Source organism: Pogona vitticeps, chromosome 1 (genome assembly GCF_051106095.1).
Source record: "Pogona vitticeps strain Pit_001003342236 chromosome 1, PviZW2.1, whole genome shotgun sequence".
Taxonomy (NCBI): domain Eukaryota; kingdom Metazoa; phylum Chordata; class Lepidosauria; order Squamata; family Agamidae; genus Pogona; species Pogona vitticeps.
In genome coordinates, this window is record NC_135783.1 from 149,152,076 (window position 1) to 149,173,017 (window position 20,942).

The 20,942-nt window shown below is 41.8% G+C and overlaps 1 protein-coding gene across 1 annotated transcript; it reads right to left on the minus strand.

Moving 5' to 3' along the window:
• Positions 1–391: 391 nt before the first annotated feature.
• Positions 392–11,946, minus strand: LRRN4 (leucine rich repeat neuronal 4). Its single transcript, XM_020793642.3, has 5 exons — positions 11,390–11,946; positions 8,908–9,636; positions 5,457–5,661; positions 4,187–4,324; positions 392–2,199 (listed from the first exon to the last, which is right to left on the minus strand). The coding sequence occupies exons 1-5, from the start codon at positions 11,391–11,393 to the stop codon at positions 894–896; spliced, it is 2,382 nt and encodes a 793-aa protein (XP_020649301.3). The 5' UTR covers positions 11,394–11,946; the 3' UTR covers positions 392–893.
• Positions 11,947–20,942: the final 8,996 nt, after the last annotated feature.

Genomic DNA, 20,942 nt, shown 5'->3' on the forward strand with positions numbered 1-20,942 from the left:
TGCCCTTATATTCTGGTGTGACCCTTCTCAGCATCATGTTCAGTGACCCAATACACTTACCCTAAAGCCTAATCCAGTGAAATGTTACTTTTTCCCTACTTTGGATTGGATCCGGAATCTGCTTTCTGTCAGAATGCTTCTGATCAGCACAGCCTTTCCTCTAGCAGCATAGGCAGGGAGGCACAGTTTCCTCATACCCTTTCCTGCCCCTACCCCTCTCCTCTTGGACTGAGGGTTGAAAGGCAGCCTGGAACAAGGTACTGTAGATGGTGGCACTTAAAGGCTTCCAACAGAGTAAGGAAGAAATGCTGGATCCCAAGATTGGATTGGATTTTGCCAAAAATAAATGGTCATAACATTAAAGGATCTTCGCAACTGTTTGAGCAGGAAATTTAAAGTTTCAAAAGGACAAAAATATTTACCATTTATTGAATGCAGTTACACAACACAAAGATCAGAAAGGGGAACCGATAGGGACAAAGGGGTACTAAAGCAAAGTCTTAAATGTCCAGTCAGAACTGGGAAGAAATGTGAGGTGGGGATTCCTAGATTTTGCCCAGTCAGCACTGTCAAAAAAGCTTTCAATGAAATGTTGCACTAGCAGACATCTAATAGAATTTCCCCCCTTTCATATTACCTAGAAATATGTTCCAGAGGGTTACCCAACCTTTCAGGACAAGTTTTGAGAGTGGGTGGGGAAGGGGCTACCAAAGGAAAGGAGACTCACAGACATTCGTTTCTGCTGGCATTAGCAGAAACATCCCACTGAAATCTAGTCTTTGAAAATCTCCCCCTCCCCATTATGCTGTTGGGGGGGGGAAAGCCTCCAGAAAAATAATTAAAAAGGTGAAAGCTTTTGGAACAATAACAGGTTTGTGGTAATCTCATTAACCTTACTTTAAGGAGTAATCAAAAGCAGGGTTTTTGTATGAGACAAGGTGTGTATTATAATGCTCAATGTGGGGTGCTCTGCATTTTTTGCACAGACAGGCTGACAACAATATGGTAGCAACAAGGAAGAGTCCACTGGTTGCACACAAGGCAGCAAAGACAGATCGATAGCTGGACTTGGTTGCAAAAACATTGCATGGAGCATTGTGCTTGCTCTCCTCTGAAGTCTGACTTAGCCCTGCCTTGTTTGAAGCAATGACACATACCTCATAGGTAGAGCCAGGCAGGAGGTTATACAAGGTGTACCGCCTGGCTGTCATGTAAATCTCCCCAGACATTGTATAATTCCTCTTACTGCCTCGGGGTCGGTAGGCAAGTTGATAAGAGCTTACTTCTGAATTTGGGGCACACCACTGGATCTCCGCAGAGGTGTCCCTTATTTCTGATACTTCCTGAAGCCTTGGTGGTTCTGGGATAGTGAATTCATCTGATAAACCAGGGCACAAGCAAGGAGACAACTTTTGGAGATCGGCACAAGGCTTCTGGAGATGTCTGCAGGAGTCATAGTCACAAGGCTCAAGTGCCTCAGCTGCAGATTCCTTTGGGTCCTTTTCGTAGTCATAGTCCTCTGCATAATACTTCAGATCATCAGTGGTTGCAAGATTCGGAATAAAGGCAGCCTTGGTGGGGCCTCGAGATGGTGGCATGGCCTGATTTGAGTATGCTGTAGTGTGGGTGGCAAATGCAGTGCCTGGAACCTGGAATCCATCAGCGGCTGTTGGTTCACGTGTAGGACTCTGTAGTGTAGAATGGTACCATATTCTTTCTAGGGGGGCAAGAGAATTCACTGTTGCATCTTGTTCCATTCCAGTTGTGTCTGCCACGGTTTGTTTGGCAGAAAGTTCATCCAGAATTGTGGAGGCAGTTGTGGCAACATCTACTGATGCAGGTGGATTGGCTGTAGATCGGTACATGGTTTCCTCTTTGTATGCAAGAATGTTTGCCTTGGTTGAATCCCACTGCGTGGTGTCTCCCCATGTCGAAGGAGTCGCATCTCCCCAAGTTAGAGGAGTATTTTGTGGGGGCAGAGGACTGCTCTGCCATTCATAGGGGAATACTCTGGAGTCTGAAAGTGTGTTGGTAGCGATGCTGGACAAAGTACCAAGCAGTTTGCCTTGAGTAAATAACGGAGTTAAATGAACAGTTCTCTGTGTTTCACATTGGTCATGCAAGTTGGACAGCAGCATGGATCCAGAAGTAGATGCCATGTGACTTTCTATGGATATTTGGCATGTAGTTTCTGATGCCCTAAGACAAGTGGGAGATACCAAGGCAAAAGCTGTGTTAAACAGAAGTAGCAGAGTAGCATAAGGAGAACTTCATAGTAGTGCTCCCCTGGGTGTCCATCGTTTGAGGAAATTACTTTTAGGATTCTAGTCCTAGTATCAGGCGTCAGCTTGGCCCTTCACATCATTGTGATGTAAACTCAATTTAGTGCACTGGAGCAGTTATGGCTTGCTACCCACTGCCACTGACAATCTTACAGTTCATATTTGAAATGTACACATTACTGGGGAAGCTTTTTAAAATTTTGATTAATAAAAAGAAGAATCAAGCACAATAATTGAAATGAAACAAACTTTTAACAACAAAAAAAAACCAACCCAAAACTAACCAGTATGAATGTATTTCAGATTCAGATTTTAAGGTCTCTGTGGTTGCCACATCTTTGTTCTAGGGAATGAATGGGTGGATTCTGTTTACAAGTATCAGTGTTTCAGACCAGTACCTGATTGGCCACTAAACCATTATATTTCAGGGAAAACAGGATCCCAGTTGTTTCTTCATCTATATCCCAACCAGAGTGCACACTACCAGTATGTCAGGTTAGCCATTGTTGTGAAAAATGTGGTGGAAGCCGGCCCACACCTGAAAAGGTGAGCGTTCATCTTGGAATTGATTTTCTTGACCATGAAGACGTTTTTTGAGTTAGTCCCTCAAAAACTGTAAAATAACTGAGAAGATCTGACATCTTTTTGTCAGTCTCTTTCATTCATCTTTAGTGCCCATCATATTTCTTTCCAACAGACAAGAGCATCCTCCCAATGGACATCTGTGTAGAATACTCCAGCATGTGTGATGGAGTTTCTGCCAGTTCCTCCATCCCTCTGCATAACCCATCAGTGCCTCCAATGCTCTTTTAGAGTCCCCCTTTCAAAATCCCCGGAGCTGCAGTTTCTGAAGGTGGCGGATAAGGGGCTGCAGGTGGATTGAGGAATAGGCAAAGACCACGTCCCACCCCAGCATTGTGCCTGTAGAAATTGTCTGCAGATCAAAAGTATTCTGTGCACGAAACTTCTGTTTTTTGGAAGCAGATCCTGGATCCACCTCATCCTATTGTAATTCTTCTCTGAGCTACTGCTCAGATTAGAAATTTATTGTATTCTATTAGAAGAAAATTAAACAAAATTTAACAGATAGCATGAAAAGTTTTCAGTGAGCTAGCATGCTAGTCTCTTTCAGCATGTGTAATAAAGACAAAATAAACATGGCCCCTTAAAGTTTAACAGATTTACTTCAGAGTGAGCTTCTGTGGATTACGCTCCACCTCTCCACAAGTGTTGTGTCTGAGGAAGTTCACTGAAATCCATGAAAGCGTACACTGGAATGAATCTCAATCTTTGAGGTACCAGCACAACATATTTTGCTTTTGCAGTGGTACCTCACTAGACGATGATAATCCATTCCACTGAAATCGCTGTTTAGCGAGATCATTGTCTAGCGAAAAGCATTTCCTCATTGGAATGCATTGAAACCTGTTTAATGCATTCCAATGGGGAAGAATCATCGTTGTCTAGTGAAGATCGGCCATAGGAAAGCCCCTTTGTGAACCGCTGATCAGCTGTTTAAGTCGCTGTCTTGCGATGCTTAAGTCCCAAAAACACCTGTTTTGCGAGCGCCAAGGGAGCTGTCAAAATCATCGTCTAGCAAAAATCGGTTTGCGAAGTAGGGACCAAACATTGTCCAGCAAAATTCCCCCAGAGGAATCACTGTTTTGCGAATCACTATAGTGATTGCAAAAAGTCAATGTCTAGTGAAAAAACTGTCATGTGGTGTAACTGTCTAAGCGAGGCACCACTGTATTATTGTTATACAGGCAGGATTAATGCGTTCTCTGTCCACATATTGACCAGCCCGCTAGCTTTTTATATAGGCAGCTGTCTGGACGGAACAAAGATTCTCAGATTGGTACTGAGAAACCTGGAATTAATTTCATCCTTGAAATTCTTCCTACCTCTGTAGAACTATTTTATCTGGTTTGGAGAGCAGCCAGGACATCCCACAGTGGCAGATCAAAGGGTTTCCGTAGAGGTTGATAGCAAGGCTGTTTGATGAGCTGAGATTCCACTGACTGAAAGAACTCAGGTTACAGCTAGAATGAGAAAAATATAAAATGTCAACGAATGTGTGGATAATAGATTTTTCTATAATATGACGTACAGTATTTTGTCTTCTCCAGAGAGAGTTGAATACATTCAGTTACTAAGCTGAGTTTATCTCCAGCTTGCTTAAGGCAGCTAAAAATAAAATTTCCAAAATAAAATTTAAAGACTGAATAAAAACCAGTTTGAATCAGTGTGTTGCAAGCTGCTCAGGAATTTGTTACAGCTAGAAAGTAGAAAATCTACTTTGTCTGGTGCTAGGTAAGTATTAAATTACAGTATTTTGACAAAGAGGTACTAATACTCCTTTGTCTTCAATCATCTACTATGTATCTATTTAGCTTGCTCTGTAGCTGAAGTGGCTTTTTTGGGGGGGCGGCAGAGCGGCTCCTCCATATGTTGAAAAAGCATCTGTTTTTCATAGCATATGATATTCTTCACATATATTTTTGTTTTGCAATTGGTTACCGCAAGGTAAATATGGGTTTAATGTGCATCTCTGATAACTGAGGCAAAGATCTTTGAGGGCATCCTATTGTGGAAGGGAAAAAAGTTTAACAATAGGGAACACACATTCCCCTTAACATCTAGCTTAATCTAGAAAAAAAGATGTGGTATAAATAGAAAAAGGAATGGGGAGGAATGAAGAAAAAAGCCGCTGTCTTTCAGCAGAGTTGCTGGAATGGCCCTGCTTCCCCATTCATTCCTCTGGGATTACTGCCAGTGGTAACAGTGGAAGGAGGAGATGTTCCTTCAGGAGATCACAGATAACACAGTCCTTTCATCGCTTGTGCTTCACCCACCTCATCTAACCTCGTTCAAGGGATCCCTTCCATCCTTTGAGAATCAATTCCTGGCCTCAGTTTCTGTCGAATACTGGTGGCCATGCTAGTGTGTTGCAGCAAAATCCACAAAGAGTCTGCCAGCACCTTAAAGACTAACACCTTTGTTGTTGGACAACATGTACTAAGATACCATGGTACCAAATCATAGCCCTACAGTGGACTCAAAATCCTCACAATACTCACTGAGGATTACCAAGGAATTGTGAAAGGGATGATCTCTGTAGATCCTTTTGATTTAGCTGGAGTCCTTCTAGCAAGACAACACAGGGACTCTTACTTTTGGAACTGGAGAATGGCCAGGTGAGGTGTGTGGTTGAATGATTCAGTTTCCACCAGACTTAGTCCCTGGGAATCTCGACAATCCAGTTCTTTCAGCATGGGCACATACAGGAAGGCTGAGGGTTCGAGGATTCGTAGTCTGGTCATTTTTGTTAGATGGAGAGACGTGAGTCTGGGCAGATGCTTTAACCAGTCCTGATGAACTGGGGAGGAGAAGGACAGATTAACAGGCAAGTGTATCAAAGAGAGGAGCGTCTATTTAAAGATGGGTCTGTCCAGATTTTTCACAAACTTTTTACAGCCTGAGACAACACTCCTTCCCTTCCACAAACAGAAGCTGAGTAACTAGGTACATGGAAATGCCTTCAACACTGGGAATGGGACAAGGTCCACCATGACACTTAAAGGCAGCAGATGATGTTAGGACATGCTAGAGAGGTCATGTAGCATAGCCCACAGAGCCCTGTCCTCCAAGACAGGGAAACATTGGAGAGTACAGCCAAGATAGGAAGAGGATTGTTACTATGGCCCTCCCGTCATCTGCCACTGGAATCCATTAACTCCCTCTCCATATTTCTAGGGCCATGTCTCTTGGTGAGGGCTACCTTACTTAGGATTACTCAGAAGATCCACATCCTCTGTGAAAATTCACGGCTCCTTCAAATCCTGCCCATTTTGCTACACAGTGAGCAAAGTTAGACTCTCTCAGTCCAGAAGTTTGTTTGGGAGCAAAAAGCCCACAGATTTGCTGTACCCATAGGCTTCTCATTGTCTGACTACTGGTGAGTCATTTTTGAGGAAGGAGAGAGCTATATATTACAAGGTAGTTTACTACTGGGAGTGTCTTCTGTGGCTGATTCTGAATCTGAACATCTGTGACTTCAGGTGCTCTAATGTTCTTTGGAAGAACCTCAGGCTGTTGCCTTACTCAATGTGCTTAGTTTTCAAACCTGGTTTAAGTTATATGACATTAAGACAATGTTTTCTGTGAGGAGCTTCTTTTTAATCCTTCCCAAGGAATAGGAATATTTAAAGTCCACTCCAGATGATGTACATGAACAGTAACATCCTGTATTTGTTTTATTTTTCTGGCCTAAAAATGCAAAATAATTAAGTAAAACAATACTGAAATAGAAATGTAAAAGGGCAGATAACATTTTGAGTACTTCTCTAGACTCTAGAGGACCAGCCCTGCCATTAAGCAGAGTGAGGTGGATGCCTCAGGCAAAAGATGTGGGTGTCATAAGAGAAGAGGAAATGACCGTTTGTTACCGTTACAATAACAATTTGCTCACTTACGTAAGGAGAGGGAGAGATGCTTCCATCGTTTTTTGTGCCTCATGTGCCAAAATAAGCTGGCTGGGCTTGGGCACTCTGCACGCTGACTTGCGTCAGTAAAATCCATGTCATTTGCTGCTCTGTCTCAGGCAGCAAAATGTTTTAATCCTAGCATTCATCTCCTACCTCAAAAACTCTCAGTAAATAGAAAACAGGAAGGAGTATTTATTAATTTTTATTTGTTTTATTTATAGGACACCTTTCTCCCGATAAGGAGGGAAAAGTCTGAACCTACGTAGGATTGACCTGAAGTTTCCCTCCTGAAACAAATGGTTACCTTTGTTCTGCTTCCAAATGATATTTATGTGGGGCAACCACTCAGTATCCAAGTTTAGCCTCTGGACTCCCCCAGGTCACTGTGGCACATAGGCCATTGATGTGAATGTTAAGGCCCATTCTCTGCTTCATGGTGGACTGAAACTGATAAACTAAAACATCGCCAAAACATTATAAATCAAAAGGATCTAAACTATACCATATACCAAGGATGTGGAACGTCTTTCCAGATGTTGGTGAATTGCTCATCATCTCTCACCACTGGCTAGACTAGCTGAGGCTGCTGAGAACTGGGGTCTATAACATCTGGAGAACTACAAGCTCTGCCATCACACATTTCTGAAGGTCTGACCATGGAATAAGGGTATCCACACGATAAGAGGAGAGAGAAAATAACATTCTGTCCCTTTGCATATTGATAAATGCAGTAAAATACAATTTAGTAGGAAAGCTGTAGAGCACAGGGAGTACAGTGGACTCTCTACTTACGGAATTAATCCGTATTGGAACGGGGGCTGCAGGTTGAAAAGTCTGTTCCATTTTGGTTTTTTTCTGGTCTGTAGGTCGATTCTCTGACTGCAAGTCAAACCAAAATTTTGCGGCCAGAGAAGTCTGTAACTCGAAAAGTCTGTAAGTCGAGCCGTCTGTAAATCAAGGGTCCACTGTACCTCTGTTGAAAAACTGTTCAGTTGTACCTTGTGTGTGGCAAAGCTCATTACAGTCATACATATGCATAAGTCCTGCGTACTTGGTATACAATGCAGCTCTTTGTTTTAAAGACAATTTAGAATCCTTATGAAGTTTATGGAGTGGGCAACTGGCCTACTATATGTTTTTTGGGCTGTAACTCCCATAATTGCTTGCCAACAGCTATACTGAACAGGGGTGATGGAAACTGTAGGCCAAGGACAAAATTGCTTACTCCTGGTTTGGCACCACAGTCACTAGTACCTGTAATGATGAGTCCCTTAAAACTGCAGTCATGCCTAGTGAAGTCAATTCAATTCTGAGTAGGGATTCTAAATCTTTATGATCTGGAATGTTTACAAAGGCTTTGACTCATCACCACATCGCTGGTAAATTTTTAACAGTTAAACATTTGGAGCAGTAAACTTATATCATTCCTGTGGAGTTTGAGCTCCATTGAAATAATTTGCACTTACTATTCATTCATTCATTCATTCATTCATTCATTCATTCATTCATTCATTCATTCATTCATTCATTCATTCATTCCAACTTGTATACTGCCCCACAGTGCAAGCACTGTTTACGTGGTTCCCAACATATATTTTTAGATAAAGGATGTACTGCTAGTGCTATAATCCTTTTAAATTGTCCATTCAGTGTATTCAAATCAGACTTTATAATACATAGCGTAAAAATATAGCACAAATCCATGCCTTAAGAAATGTAATTAACTTAAATATTGAATTTATATTTGAATTTAATAAAACTTTATTTATGCTTCTTTAAATGGCATTCAGATTCTATTGTAGGAATTACACACACACACTTCCTCTAAATAAAGATCTGAAAAATATCCCCTAGTAAAATTTTACCCAAGCTATTCAATTTTTAATGTTTCCATTATATTTAGATTTCTAAAACTGAACAATGCTTTCAATTCGGATACATCAAGTGTTCTGTTGGCCAGACAATAGAAATTTTAGTAGGTATTGGCCTCTTCCTTTCTCTAACCACAATCAGAGCTTGGGAAAGTTACTTTTTTTGAGGCTATAGCTCCTATAGGAATTGTAATTCAATACTGACTTTCCCAAACTTTGGTCTCAGTTTAATGGGATGATGGCTTCCATTCTACTTTTAGAACTTACTGCTCTCCAGAAAGGTTGCACTCAGATCGAGCACACTGATAACACTTCCAGATTCTTCAGTGGAGTCTCCAACATGCACCGAGTTTATGGCAAAGGCTGATGGCCTGATCCTGTCTTTGCCATCCTTTCCCAGCCAAGTGGATGACAGATTGAGGAAATGTAGTTGAGGATAGCAGGAGAAAGCCAGGGGCTGGATTTCTGTGATAGGGTTCCCAGCCAGAGAAAGCCACTTAAGATCTCCCAAAATGGAGGCACTGCATGCAGGCACAAAGGATAGCAAATTGAAGCTGAGATCCAAGAATCGGAGGCTGTTGGCACTTCCAGCATCCCAAGTTACTTGTCGAATGACATTCTGTTTCAGGGAGAGGACTTGCAACTTGGGCAGGTGGGCCATGTGCCGACTGTCGAATTCAGGCAGGAGGTTAGCACTTAGATCCAAACGCTCCAGGTGGCCTGGCAAACAGGCTGGGAAATAAGTCAGTTCTTGGCTTTTCAGGCGCAAGGCAGTCCATGTCTGGTTATTTATCTCATCACAAGAAAGGCTGGTCAGATTGACATTCTCCTCCCAAACATTCTGCTTCACCAGCTGGAAAAGTGGCCTCACATCTCCCTGTATGGCAGGATTCGTCTCTGTTGGCTTGGCTGGCATTTCCCTCACATGGAGAAATATGCAAGCAAAGAGGCAGAACATGGTGGTCCTTCTGGGCACCTTCCACCTAAAGAGGAACCCTATTCCAGAGAGAAAGCAAAGGACAGAAAGCAATTGGAGTGCTGCCAGCCAAGCAGTCATTCTCACAAAAATAGTCATCCTTCAGATGTCACCTGAACATAGAAGGATAGTGTGCAAAGTCTCAGACAGGCAGCTGGGTTCAAAACCAGATTCGGCTGGAGGTCACTTGGTCAGCCACAGACAAAGCACTTGTTCATACTGCAACCCCATACTTGGTCATAGAGAGGTAAGGAAATCCCACTAAACTCCATATGGCTTGCCTCTGAGACTGTGATGTCGGTCCTAACGTGACATAATAAGAGTTCCAAAAACTAGCTATGTTTGATTCACAACTCCACAGCACCCTCATCTGCCTAGCCACACTAATGAGAGGATTTGAGGAATTAAAATCCAGAAAGAGGAGCTTTGGAAAAAATGGCTGATATCCTTTTGGTATAGTAAGTCACAACTGGCATGGACTTATTTAAGTCAATGGAATGTACACTTGACTCACCAAATCCCCACACATTTAATGGAACTATTCCAGTGCACCCTATTATGCTAAGCAACAAGATTTCAGCCAATAAGTCCTGCCTCAGAAAGGTGTTGGGAGTTCAAGAAAAAGGTGCATTGGTGGTTGAAGGAACAGGACAGATGTCAAGACCAAAGGCTGTAATTGGCCTCAAAGGAGCACCTGAACCCCAACTACCAGGTAGCACCTAGGAATGGCATTTGGATGGCACAGGAAGCAACTGCCAGTGAAGCTGGTGCTTTGTCCTGGCATTGGCCTATGCCAGTATTATCCATCCTCAGGCCCTGCAGATACATTTCACCTGCATAGCTGAGTAGTCCAGATAGGTTTGAGTTCCATTTGCTACAGTATGCTGGGTGGGAAGTATGGGTATTGCAGGCCAATATATCTGGAGGGTGTCAAGCTGGGAAAGCTAACTTACAACAAAAGATCACTGCAGCCTGATAGGTTAATAAGTGTCACTTCCCCCACTTTCCCACAAGGAGAGCTCCTGTTTATCTAAATGTTTCTGTTTGATGAATGCTACAGCCCTAAATGCAGTTATTAATACCAACTGCTGTAGACCCATGGAACCAAAACAGCATACATACGTGTTGACTTAACATGTCCCATTCATTCAACTGGTCCTATAGCTAGAACTAACAATTGAATTTATAGACCTTGTTCTGAAACATAAATATTAGTTGCCATAGTTGCCTAAGTTCTTATTCAGTTGTCTAACTAAAGTTGTTGTCTTCTTACTTGGGTGGTGGGAGCGTCTTGGACCTTTGAAGCTGCAGAAGCAGAGAGAAATGTTTGGCACGTGTAGCTTTTCCCCTCCCCCTTACAATAACTTGGAAAGGTTAAATTTTGGACCACAGTTCCCAGAATTCCCAGTTAGCACAGCCACTGGAGACATTGTCCAGAAAATTAATTTTACCAAAGTTTTCCCATCACAGTTTTAGAACAATAAAAGTACAGATGCTTAACATAAAAAGAAGACGACTACATGAGACACTGGCAATGCCAAGTCCACTCACTTGTAGCTGAATCTTTTACAGACCTTACATATATATAATGTTGCTATATATATAATTAATGGTAATTAACTATATTCATGGTAGTAATAACTATATATCATTTTCTTTCTTGCTCAGTGCTAAAATGCATCCCATTTTATCCAGAAATAATGAGACTTCAAATCGCCCTTGTTAAAGAATGATTAATTCCTCTCATCTCCATTAGCATCAAGTGGTACTTACCCATCAAAGCATCTCATAGGGAGACGTTCTAGTAGTGCCTGTGACATCTGAATTTATTTTCCAGCCTTTCCTTTAAACATTCAAGCGATTTAGAGCAAAAGCATGGAAGCCTTCAGCTTGCCTCCTTGGCCTCTACCATTCAAACCACCCTCTTCTAGGTGAATCTGAGTGGTCTCCTCTCCCCCCGAAAAAGCCAGTTCACCCCCACCTTTGCCTGCCTCTTGCTAGAGAAGAAGAATGGTTCTTATGATGATACGGCACCCGCCCTTCCCTCTCCCTTGGTGGTGGGTGGGCAGATTTATTTCCCAGCCTCCACAAATGGATGCTTTTGACAGCTCCTCCCTGCATTAGCTGGGGGCTGGCCTAGGGAGGTCTCTCTCTCTCTCTCTCTCTCTCTCTTTGTGAGTGTGTGTGTGTGTGTATTGGGGCAGAATTGCCCTTTGCCATTGAGGAAGGGAGAAGAGGACTTTCTTTCAAGGTGAAAGATCCATGAGGAGTCCTGGTCTGCTGAGCAGTTGGCCAAAGGCTTATATTCCTCCCCCAAAGAAATAATTCTTTCTGTTTCAGTTCTGCTGCAAGTGAGTAAGAGGCCAATCACATATCCCAGGGGTATAAGTGCCATGAAGCCCCACTGTTTTAAAGAAAAAACGAAAAGTGATTTGGTGGGAGAATGGGGAAGAATGTTTTATCCTTGTCCTGCCAGTATGATTCTTGTTCAATTGTCTGGATATCTGGAATTCCATGATGAAGAAAAAGGTGAGAGTATTTTGGAATGGAAGAGTAATTAATGATGTATTCCTCTCTCACACACACACCCCCGCTTATTTCCTGCCTTATACTCTTGGACAGACCCTGGGTCCCTCTTGCTCAGTATCTGGCAGTGGCTCTCCAGGACTTCAGGCAGAGGCTTTTGTAGTTTCTGCTTGGAGGATTTGAACCTGGGACCTTTTATGTGCAGCCCATATGTTCTACCATTGAGCTACAACTCTACCCCTCCCTCAAAACAACAACAACAACAAAAAAAGCCAACCATGAAGAGGCTTGCATTTTATATTTAGATGGTTGAGATGGAGAAGCAACAAAAAGGATGTCTTTCCAGATGTTGGTGAATTGCTCATCATCTCTCACCACTGGCTAGACTAGCTGAGGCTGCTGAGAACTGGGGTCTATAACATCTGGAGACCTACAAGCTCTGCCATCACACATTTCTGAAGGTCTGACCATGGAATAAGGGTATCCACACGATAAGAGGAGAGAGAAAATAACTTTCTGTCCCTTTGCATATTGATAAATGCAGTAAAATACAATTTAGTAGGAAAGTTGTAAGACAGCACTGTGGAGCACAGGGAGTACCTCTGTTGAATACTTGTTCAGTCGTACCTTGTGAGCGGCAAAGCTCGTTACAGTCATACATATGCATAAGTGCTGCATACTTGGTATACAATGCAGCTCTTTGTTTTAAAGACAATTTAGAATCCTTATGAAGTTTATGGAGTGGGCAACTGGCCTACTATATGTTTTTTGGGCTGTAACTCCCATAATTGCTTGCCAACAGCTATCTTTTTGAAGCTGCTTTTCTTCAAAGAAAAACCTGCTTCTTCGAGAAGAAAAATATATAGAGAGAAAGAGAGCGAGAGAGACTAAGAGTGCACACTAGGGCTTCATTATTGATCATATGCCTGGTGTCCTTTTGGTTCTCAGTTTAAAGGCAAGTGAACTTAGAATGAAAGAAGGAAAGACAAATGAATCTGTCAATAGCAACATGAAAAACAGCAGGTAGCATTACCTAAGGGGAACACAGTGGGTGTCTCAGTTATTACGTATTGTGCACAACACTAGAAATGAAGGCCATGCTTTCTCATTCCCCTTGCGAATGTACTCTGGCCTTATCTTTCTACATGCTGCTCTTTGTCAAGAGAGTCTTGACACATACCAGGCTCCCCAGAGATTTAAGAGGGAATGATGCCTTAATGGGGCAGTCTGGAGCCCTTTTGTCCCCCCCCCCTTTTCTTATAAACAGATCAGTTTGTACTTTTGAAATAGCCAAGGACGTAATCAGGTACTGGTCTAAACTGTTCCGTTCCTGTGAATGTTTGGTACTTGCCATGAAGTCTGATTTCCCCCTCAGTATTCTTTTGGGAAGAACAAGGCCCCAGAGAACAAACTAAAATGATTGGACAGAGCCATAAAGTACAATAACATCAGCTAGAAACAGATACAGTGGACCCTCGACTTACAGACGGTTCGACTTACAGACTTTTCTAGTTACAGACTTCTCTGGCTGCAAAATTTAGATTCGAGTTGCAGCCGGAGAATCGATTTACAGGCCAGAAAAAAACCAAAATGGAACAAAAATAGAATAAAAACCGCCGGTTATGGGATTAATCGGTTTTCAATGCATTGTAGGTCAATGGAGATTCGACCTACAGACTTTTCGACTTGCAGACACCATTCCAATACGGATTAATTCTGTAAGTAGAGGGTCCACTGTATAGACAAAACACTGACTAGCAGAAAACATTAACAGTTGTTAAGTCAGTTCTATTGGATACTTCTAAATTTCATCGTCTAGGTATTTTTTCTCTCTAATAAGTAAGTGTATACCCTGCCTTTCCAAAGCAGGGCTTCACAAACGAGCATACTAGGTGCTACAGGATCTTAAGTCACGTTTGAGGATTAATAGAGTTTTCAAGATATGTGGGATATTTAAGGAGAGGTTTTGCCAGTGTCACAAACCCCAACCTCAGTGAGTTTCCATGGCTGAGCAGAAATTTTAGCCAAAGCGTCCTTCGTGCTAGTCAGACACTCTGTCTACTACACCTCACTAGCTCTTGTTCGCAATAGATCACATGAATAAAGTGAGTGCATCCATTGGCATAAGTTAAAAGAGCTATTCTTCTGAGGAAAACTCTGGGGTTTCACTATCTCAAACTAGGCCTGAATCACATGGATGAAAACGCATTAGGCTACAACCATAAACCTATTAAGGGAAGTTGTCCTGGAAGGCACCCATTGTCTGAAGAACTTTCTTGAAGGAACCAAGGATCATTCACTGAACAATGCTACAGTAGCATTTATACAGCATTTTGCTTGAGCAGCGGACACATTTTATGCATACAATCTCAGCAGTTTTTATGGACAGACTAGTTTTATTATCTCACTATTACAAAAGGGGAATTGAAGCTGGGAGCATGTAGCTTGCTAGGATCACCTGGTATGTTTACATCCAGGGTTGGAGACTCAAGTTGCGGGACTCGCTGTGAAGTTGGACTACAGTCACGTGAGCAACTTGACTTGAACACGACTCGGATTTTGTTTCAATGACTCAAGACTTGGAACCTGCCACCCTCTCCTTTTTTTTTCTGGAGAAAACCACTTGATTTAAATAGGGACTTAGATTTGGGGCTTGGAACTTGGTGCCAAAGACTCAAACTTGGGACTCAAACCCAAAGACTGTCCAATATCCTTGTTTACATCATTTTGAGATGGTCACCTCAGACAGCAGCTGTCGAGAAGTGGCTGACAGGTGTTGAGATGAGAAAGCTGTATGCCACGTGCCCTGCCTTGCAGCCCTCCTAAGCTAATTTGGCTTCCTCTAGGTTTACTAGAACAGTGGTCCCCAACCTTGGGCCTCCAGATGTTCTTGGACTTCAACTCCCAGAAATCCTGGCCAGCAGAGGTGGTGGTGAAGGCTTCTGGGAGTTGTAGTCCAAGAAGATCTGGAGGCCCAAGGTTGGAGACCACTGTACTAGAAGATACTACCCCATTGTGACTGTTGAAAGAATATTCAGCTGCCCATCCAGTCAGCTTCTGTGTGTGGAATGAAGAGGGAACACCATTTTTGCCTCAAGCAGCAAAATATTTTTGATGGGCCACAAAATCACCCTTTGAGCCAGTGACGTTTGACTGTTTCCTTTTCTCCTCCCCATATTTTGTAGTAGTGCTTTTTAATGTTCATCTTGTAAGAACTTCTCCATTCATCCCACAGGGAAGGAAAATAAATATGCCATTCCAAGGCTAACACAGCAGTTTTCAAAAAGGCAGCGGTCAGAATCTGTGGCAGTAGGTAGAACAAAACAACATCAACAGATGGAGTCCTGTGTCACCTTAAAGTTTTACAGATTTATTTCATTGTGAGCTTTTATGGATTACAACCCATCCATTAAAGGTGGCAGGAAACATGTTTGTTTCATTCTTGCTGTACAGGTTGGTGTACTTTCTCACCACTCACCAAGGAAACGATGGGGAGGTTACATGTGGATGTTGGGATCGATAAATGCAATGTTCCCCTTGATCCACCTCTTCCAAACTTGCCCCCTTTCTTCCTCAGAAGTAATAGTGTTAACCCTGTGTGTGTCTAATCACAAGTAAGCTTTAGTCAGTTCATTGGGGTATGCTTCCAAGTAAACATACTGAGATTTTTTTTAAAAAAAATGATAATAAACAAAGCTGGGATAGCACATTTCACTGAACTGTTTTGACTCCCATTACTGGGCCAATTCAACTATTTCTCTGTGCTTATTTTGTTAAATCATTAAATAATGTGGTTGTGTTTCTTAGCTAGTGTACCTATGGCCCAACACCACCCTAGTTGGCTATGTACTCTAGTGGGCTTACACACGCTCCATTGTTACATGTGTGCTGTACTATGTCTTTCCCTGTATTTTAAAAAGATCTTGAAAGCTACAGCAATACACATGTGCCGACACACATCTTTTGCCCTCCTATCAGTGCTGGCTGCAGATCATTCAAGTCTGGAATTTTACAACTGAAGGCTGAATTCCTGAGTGACACAGGAGAAGATAAACAGGACAGAACCGTTCCAAGAGGAGATGGTACGGTGCCTCAGAGATGAGTTCCTCCCCTCCCCTCTTTTCTTACTCCAATGATGGTATGAACTATTAAGCAATGGCTAAAAAATAATCTTCAAATAATCTTCAAAACCAGGCTTTTATTTTCTTTTTTTAAAAATCCAGTCAGACCTCACCTAGGCCAACTCAGATCTTTACTTGTTGAATGTGGAGGTAATTAAAACATCTAAATAAGAAATTTAAAGACATGTTTTCTACTCTATCCCACATTGTCCATTGTAATGTCCAAGGTCCATCGTAAGGAAATGAAGTGGCGATGTGATTTTCTAAAATATTGTTAGCATGATAAATACCCAGTTCAATTTCTGAAGCTCATATAAAAAGCTCCATGGGATTCGGTGCTCATGAGAAGTGAGGAAATACTACACTTCATGATTTTTAGAAACAATTTTGTACCAGTTTTATCTTATCCTTCCTCCACAGAGCTCAAAGAATTCTACAGAGTTCTCTTCTCTCCCTCACTTTTATCCTCACAAACACCATGTAAGAAAGCATCATCCGAAAATATTCACTAGCATGCCACCTCTGGAAGCAGACTGAGTTATTGCTGATGTCTTCAGTAGAATACTGGTGCTATGGGGTTAAGTACAAAGAATCAATAGCTAAAAGCAATATTCTAAACCCAGAGTGAGACTAGACAATGAAGTTATCTTGAGCTGGATCAGTTTTAACAGGGTTGCTTGAAGGTGTGGCCTGAGATTTAGATTGATGGTCTGGTAGTTTAGGGATGGGAAACCACACCACTTTCATGCCCGCTCCTGTCTCTCCCTCCAAGGGGAGTGAGTGAAACCTGGACTTTTTAAAAAAGAGTTTGGCAAATGACATGTCACTGAATTGCCTTGTCATCCAAGTGACACAGCACTAGATTCCAAAAATTCTGCAGGGAATTAAAGGGAAGCAAGGAAGGGCTAGATTAAAAGAAATTATAAGTGGCATTGTTGGGGAATTTACTTTGGTTTGATTTGACAAATGCAGGAATCCAACCTAAAACTAAGAAAACAGTAGCCACAGCCACAGATCCAAGAAAGTATGGGATTGGGATTGTTCAAGATTACCAGAGTACTGTGGAGTCATTAGAAACTAGGATGAACCTGACTGTGCCAAAAGCGGTCCAGAATGTGAAATAAATGACCATCTGATGATGCCCTCAGTTGCTGAGACATGCTCACAATAGTGTGCATAGTAGGTTCTATGTCAACTCTCATGCTTCTGCTTGCACAGCTGACTGCTTATGCTCTTCTGTCATTGAAATGTCATGTTGAATTTTACTTTTTTTATTTTTATTTTTAACAAGGGGATGACAAAAAAGGAAAAGGGGAATTGAGGTTAATAGGGAAGAGGAGAAACAATAACATACTAATGTCCATTCTATACCTATTGCCATATCAAAATTTCAAATGATTCTTTTTACTATTTTCTGCCTTCCAGGTTTAAGTTCTCGTTTCAATATATGCTCTTCATACGCTGCCTGCTGATTCAGTCCATTTGTAGAATAAGTCCGATCATTCTGTTGCCTTTTGTAAAGGACAGTCCTTCATCACTTCTGATAAAATGTCCATTTCTGCTGTTTCCCGTATCTTCTCTATAAAGTCTTCTTGTTTCAGTACCATCAGACTTTTCCAATTTTTGGCATAGAGAATTCTGGCTGCAGTGACTATGTATACCTTGAATGTTACTTTCAAAGGAGAAACATAATATAGAAAGTTGTCAAGTCTTTCTTCCATTCAATTCAATACTGTTGATACTGATTGTCAGCAGCATTCCAGGGTTTCAGGCATTCCTTTTCCGAGCCCTAGCCCTAGCTGTGTCAAGTCTGGCACCTTCTCTTTGCAAAGCACATGCTATGGGCCTTCTTCTGCCACACCGTAACAGCATAAAATAGTCCTCCTGTGAATGGAAGACATGATCCACAACTAGAAGGGCACAATTGGGTACAACCCATTCCCCCCAACAGCCACTCAATTTACTATTTCTTTTCATGTTTCCTGATTTTAATCCCCATCCTCTCCTGTTCAGGTGATCAGTGGAAGTCTCAGCTACTAAAGTGAGGATTAGAACACAGCAAAACTTGTACTGATAAAAAAAATACAAACAGGGAAGGATTTTGTTAACCCTGAAAATCGGGTTGATTCTCCGGCAGAGGCAGCAGACTAAGACACGAGACAACCAGCTGTATAGAATGCCAATTATTTATTAAATTACACAGCTAGGGCCCAATCTCTTAAAAGCAGAGAAGAGCCCCAAAACACGGGTGCATGGATGTTTTATAGGGATACACACAAAGGGCCATAAACAGTTAGATTCTGATTGGTGTCCTGAACCCGAAACTTTGGATCTCTATGCCCATTGGCCCTAAATGTTCTGTGGGTCTGACTTATTGGCTACACCTGAATGTGCATATGATACGCATGCCCCCTTGGCCTTAAGGTTATGAATTACTCAGATGGCGACTATGTGTCTGATTTGACAGTACCCAGATATTCGTTTTATCTCTGTCGTTTTGTTTATTGTTGCATTGTATATGGTGGCCTTCAAGTAACAGCTTTTCCCTTGGTGTCAAGATGGAAGTGCCTTAGCTTCCTCCCTACGCATACCAAGGGTGCCAATTATCTCCTTAATTGCCCTCTGAGCAGGCCTGTTGTTTTGGGAAGTGAAAGTATTGTGTTCTGTTCCTTGGGGCGATATCTCTCAGCTAGCAGATGGAAGGCCATTGAGGCACTATGTGTTTTGATATGCAAGGGTGTGTTTGTAAAGAAGGCCATTGAGGCACTATGTGTTTTGATATGCAAGGGTGTGTTCGTAAAGTTAGCACCCTGGTGTGATTGTGGCAAGAGTCAGAAGAGATCTAAGTCAGGGTCAGTCTATAGTACAAGCAGTTTCTAATACAGACCCATTCGGATACAGATACATTCAGATACATAAAGTTACACAAGTATTCATGTGCAAGACGTTACAATAATTAAGTTGTATTGAAACTAAATACAATTGCTGCGTTGTGGAAGAAGCAATGGGAATAAAAGCGGTGCATGGAGTGAGATATAATAATAAAATGCTTATTTGTTAACCCTAGAATGGGCAGCCTTCAATTTCATGCTGGAATCCTAGAAAACATTAAGAAGGACTGGATGGAATACATGTTGCTGTTGGACTGCTGTACATTTATTTTTAATATTTTTATTAGACAATCCCAGGAATTCTGATTCTCCACAAAAATGTGCACTTTCAAATTCATTTATTATCAGAAGTTCCAAACAAAATATTATACATATTTTAATTTTTTTTGTTTAAGAAGCATTTTGTGTGTGTGTGCGCCGTCAAATCAATTTTGACTTATGACAACCCTTTTCAGGGCTTTCCAAGTAAAGAATACACAGAAGTGGTCTACCCTTCCCTTCTTCTGGGGGTGGTCCTGGCGCTGTGCAGTTTGCCCAAGGCCACACAGGCTGGCTCTCCTCCCAGGAGGCCCAGTGGGGGACCCAACCTCTGGCTCCACAGCCAGATACTTAAACCACTGAGCTATCCAGCCAGCGTTTTAGATTATTCTAAAAGACCCAAAGAATTGAAACCATAGTAAAACCCTTGACATTTCCCTACAAAACAAACAAACAAACAAAAAACTAGATAGTTATATTACATTACCTAATTTGGGAAAGTAGACAAACATCGTTCAATAACTAAGCAACGTTCAATAACTCTGAAATGATTTATATGAAAAGTATCTCCTGAATCCAAAAACACTGCGAGGACTACATGGAAAATATTTGGATGGAAATGAAAACAACAACAACCCAACTTTAAAAATACTCTAAGATAACATTTTATAGAAATATAGGTCAAAATTCAATTGTACAGTGATGCTGGCAGAAGGGCAGTGGCACAATTCACAAGTGCAAATTACTACTAATTAACAAGTACCCAGATTATGTGCCAAGCCACCCAACTGACACGCAATGAAGAATCCAAGTGGAGACTCATTAATTAGTGGTAAACTGCAGTTACAAGTTACATCATTATCAGCACAATTGCACAGCAGGCTCTTTGGCTATAATTTGCAGATTTACATAGGGAAGAAATCCAAAAACAGAAGACTGTAATTAAAATTGCAAACATGTACATACATTGACTTTGCAAACTTTAATACATTGTATATAGAGCACCTGTTTAATTTCTTCTGCTTTAGCATCCTTATTTTACGTGTGTGCCTAATTAAAATGAGTATGAACAGTCTCTTAAAAAGGCAGAATAGTAATGATGATGAATCTCCTCTAATATGTAGTATAGCAGTAAGTCAAGGAGCTGTGAGATTGCTTCAGTGCATACATTGGTACATCTATGTTTTCATTCTTTCCACAGCCACCACCTCAAAGCTATTCAGGAGAACCAAGCGCAAAAACTCCTGTAGTTCCACATCAATGCCCGACTGCTTTTTGATAATACAAGGACCTCTTTAAATCATGAGCCAGATCAAATGATCTGAGAGTCTTAGCCTTGCAAGCACAACACTACAGGTGCCATGGCAGTCCATTTCCCCCCGCCCGCCCCCCCCGAACTAGCTCGGTTCACTCACTGGGCTCTGTGCAGCATGCATGTCCACTAGCACCACTGTCATGCCAATCATGGAAGTAGTCTTGCCAGCATTTCCCCATCTCTCCCCACAGCCAACCACTCCAGTAAGGATGTGT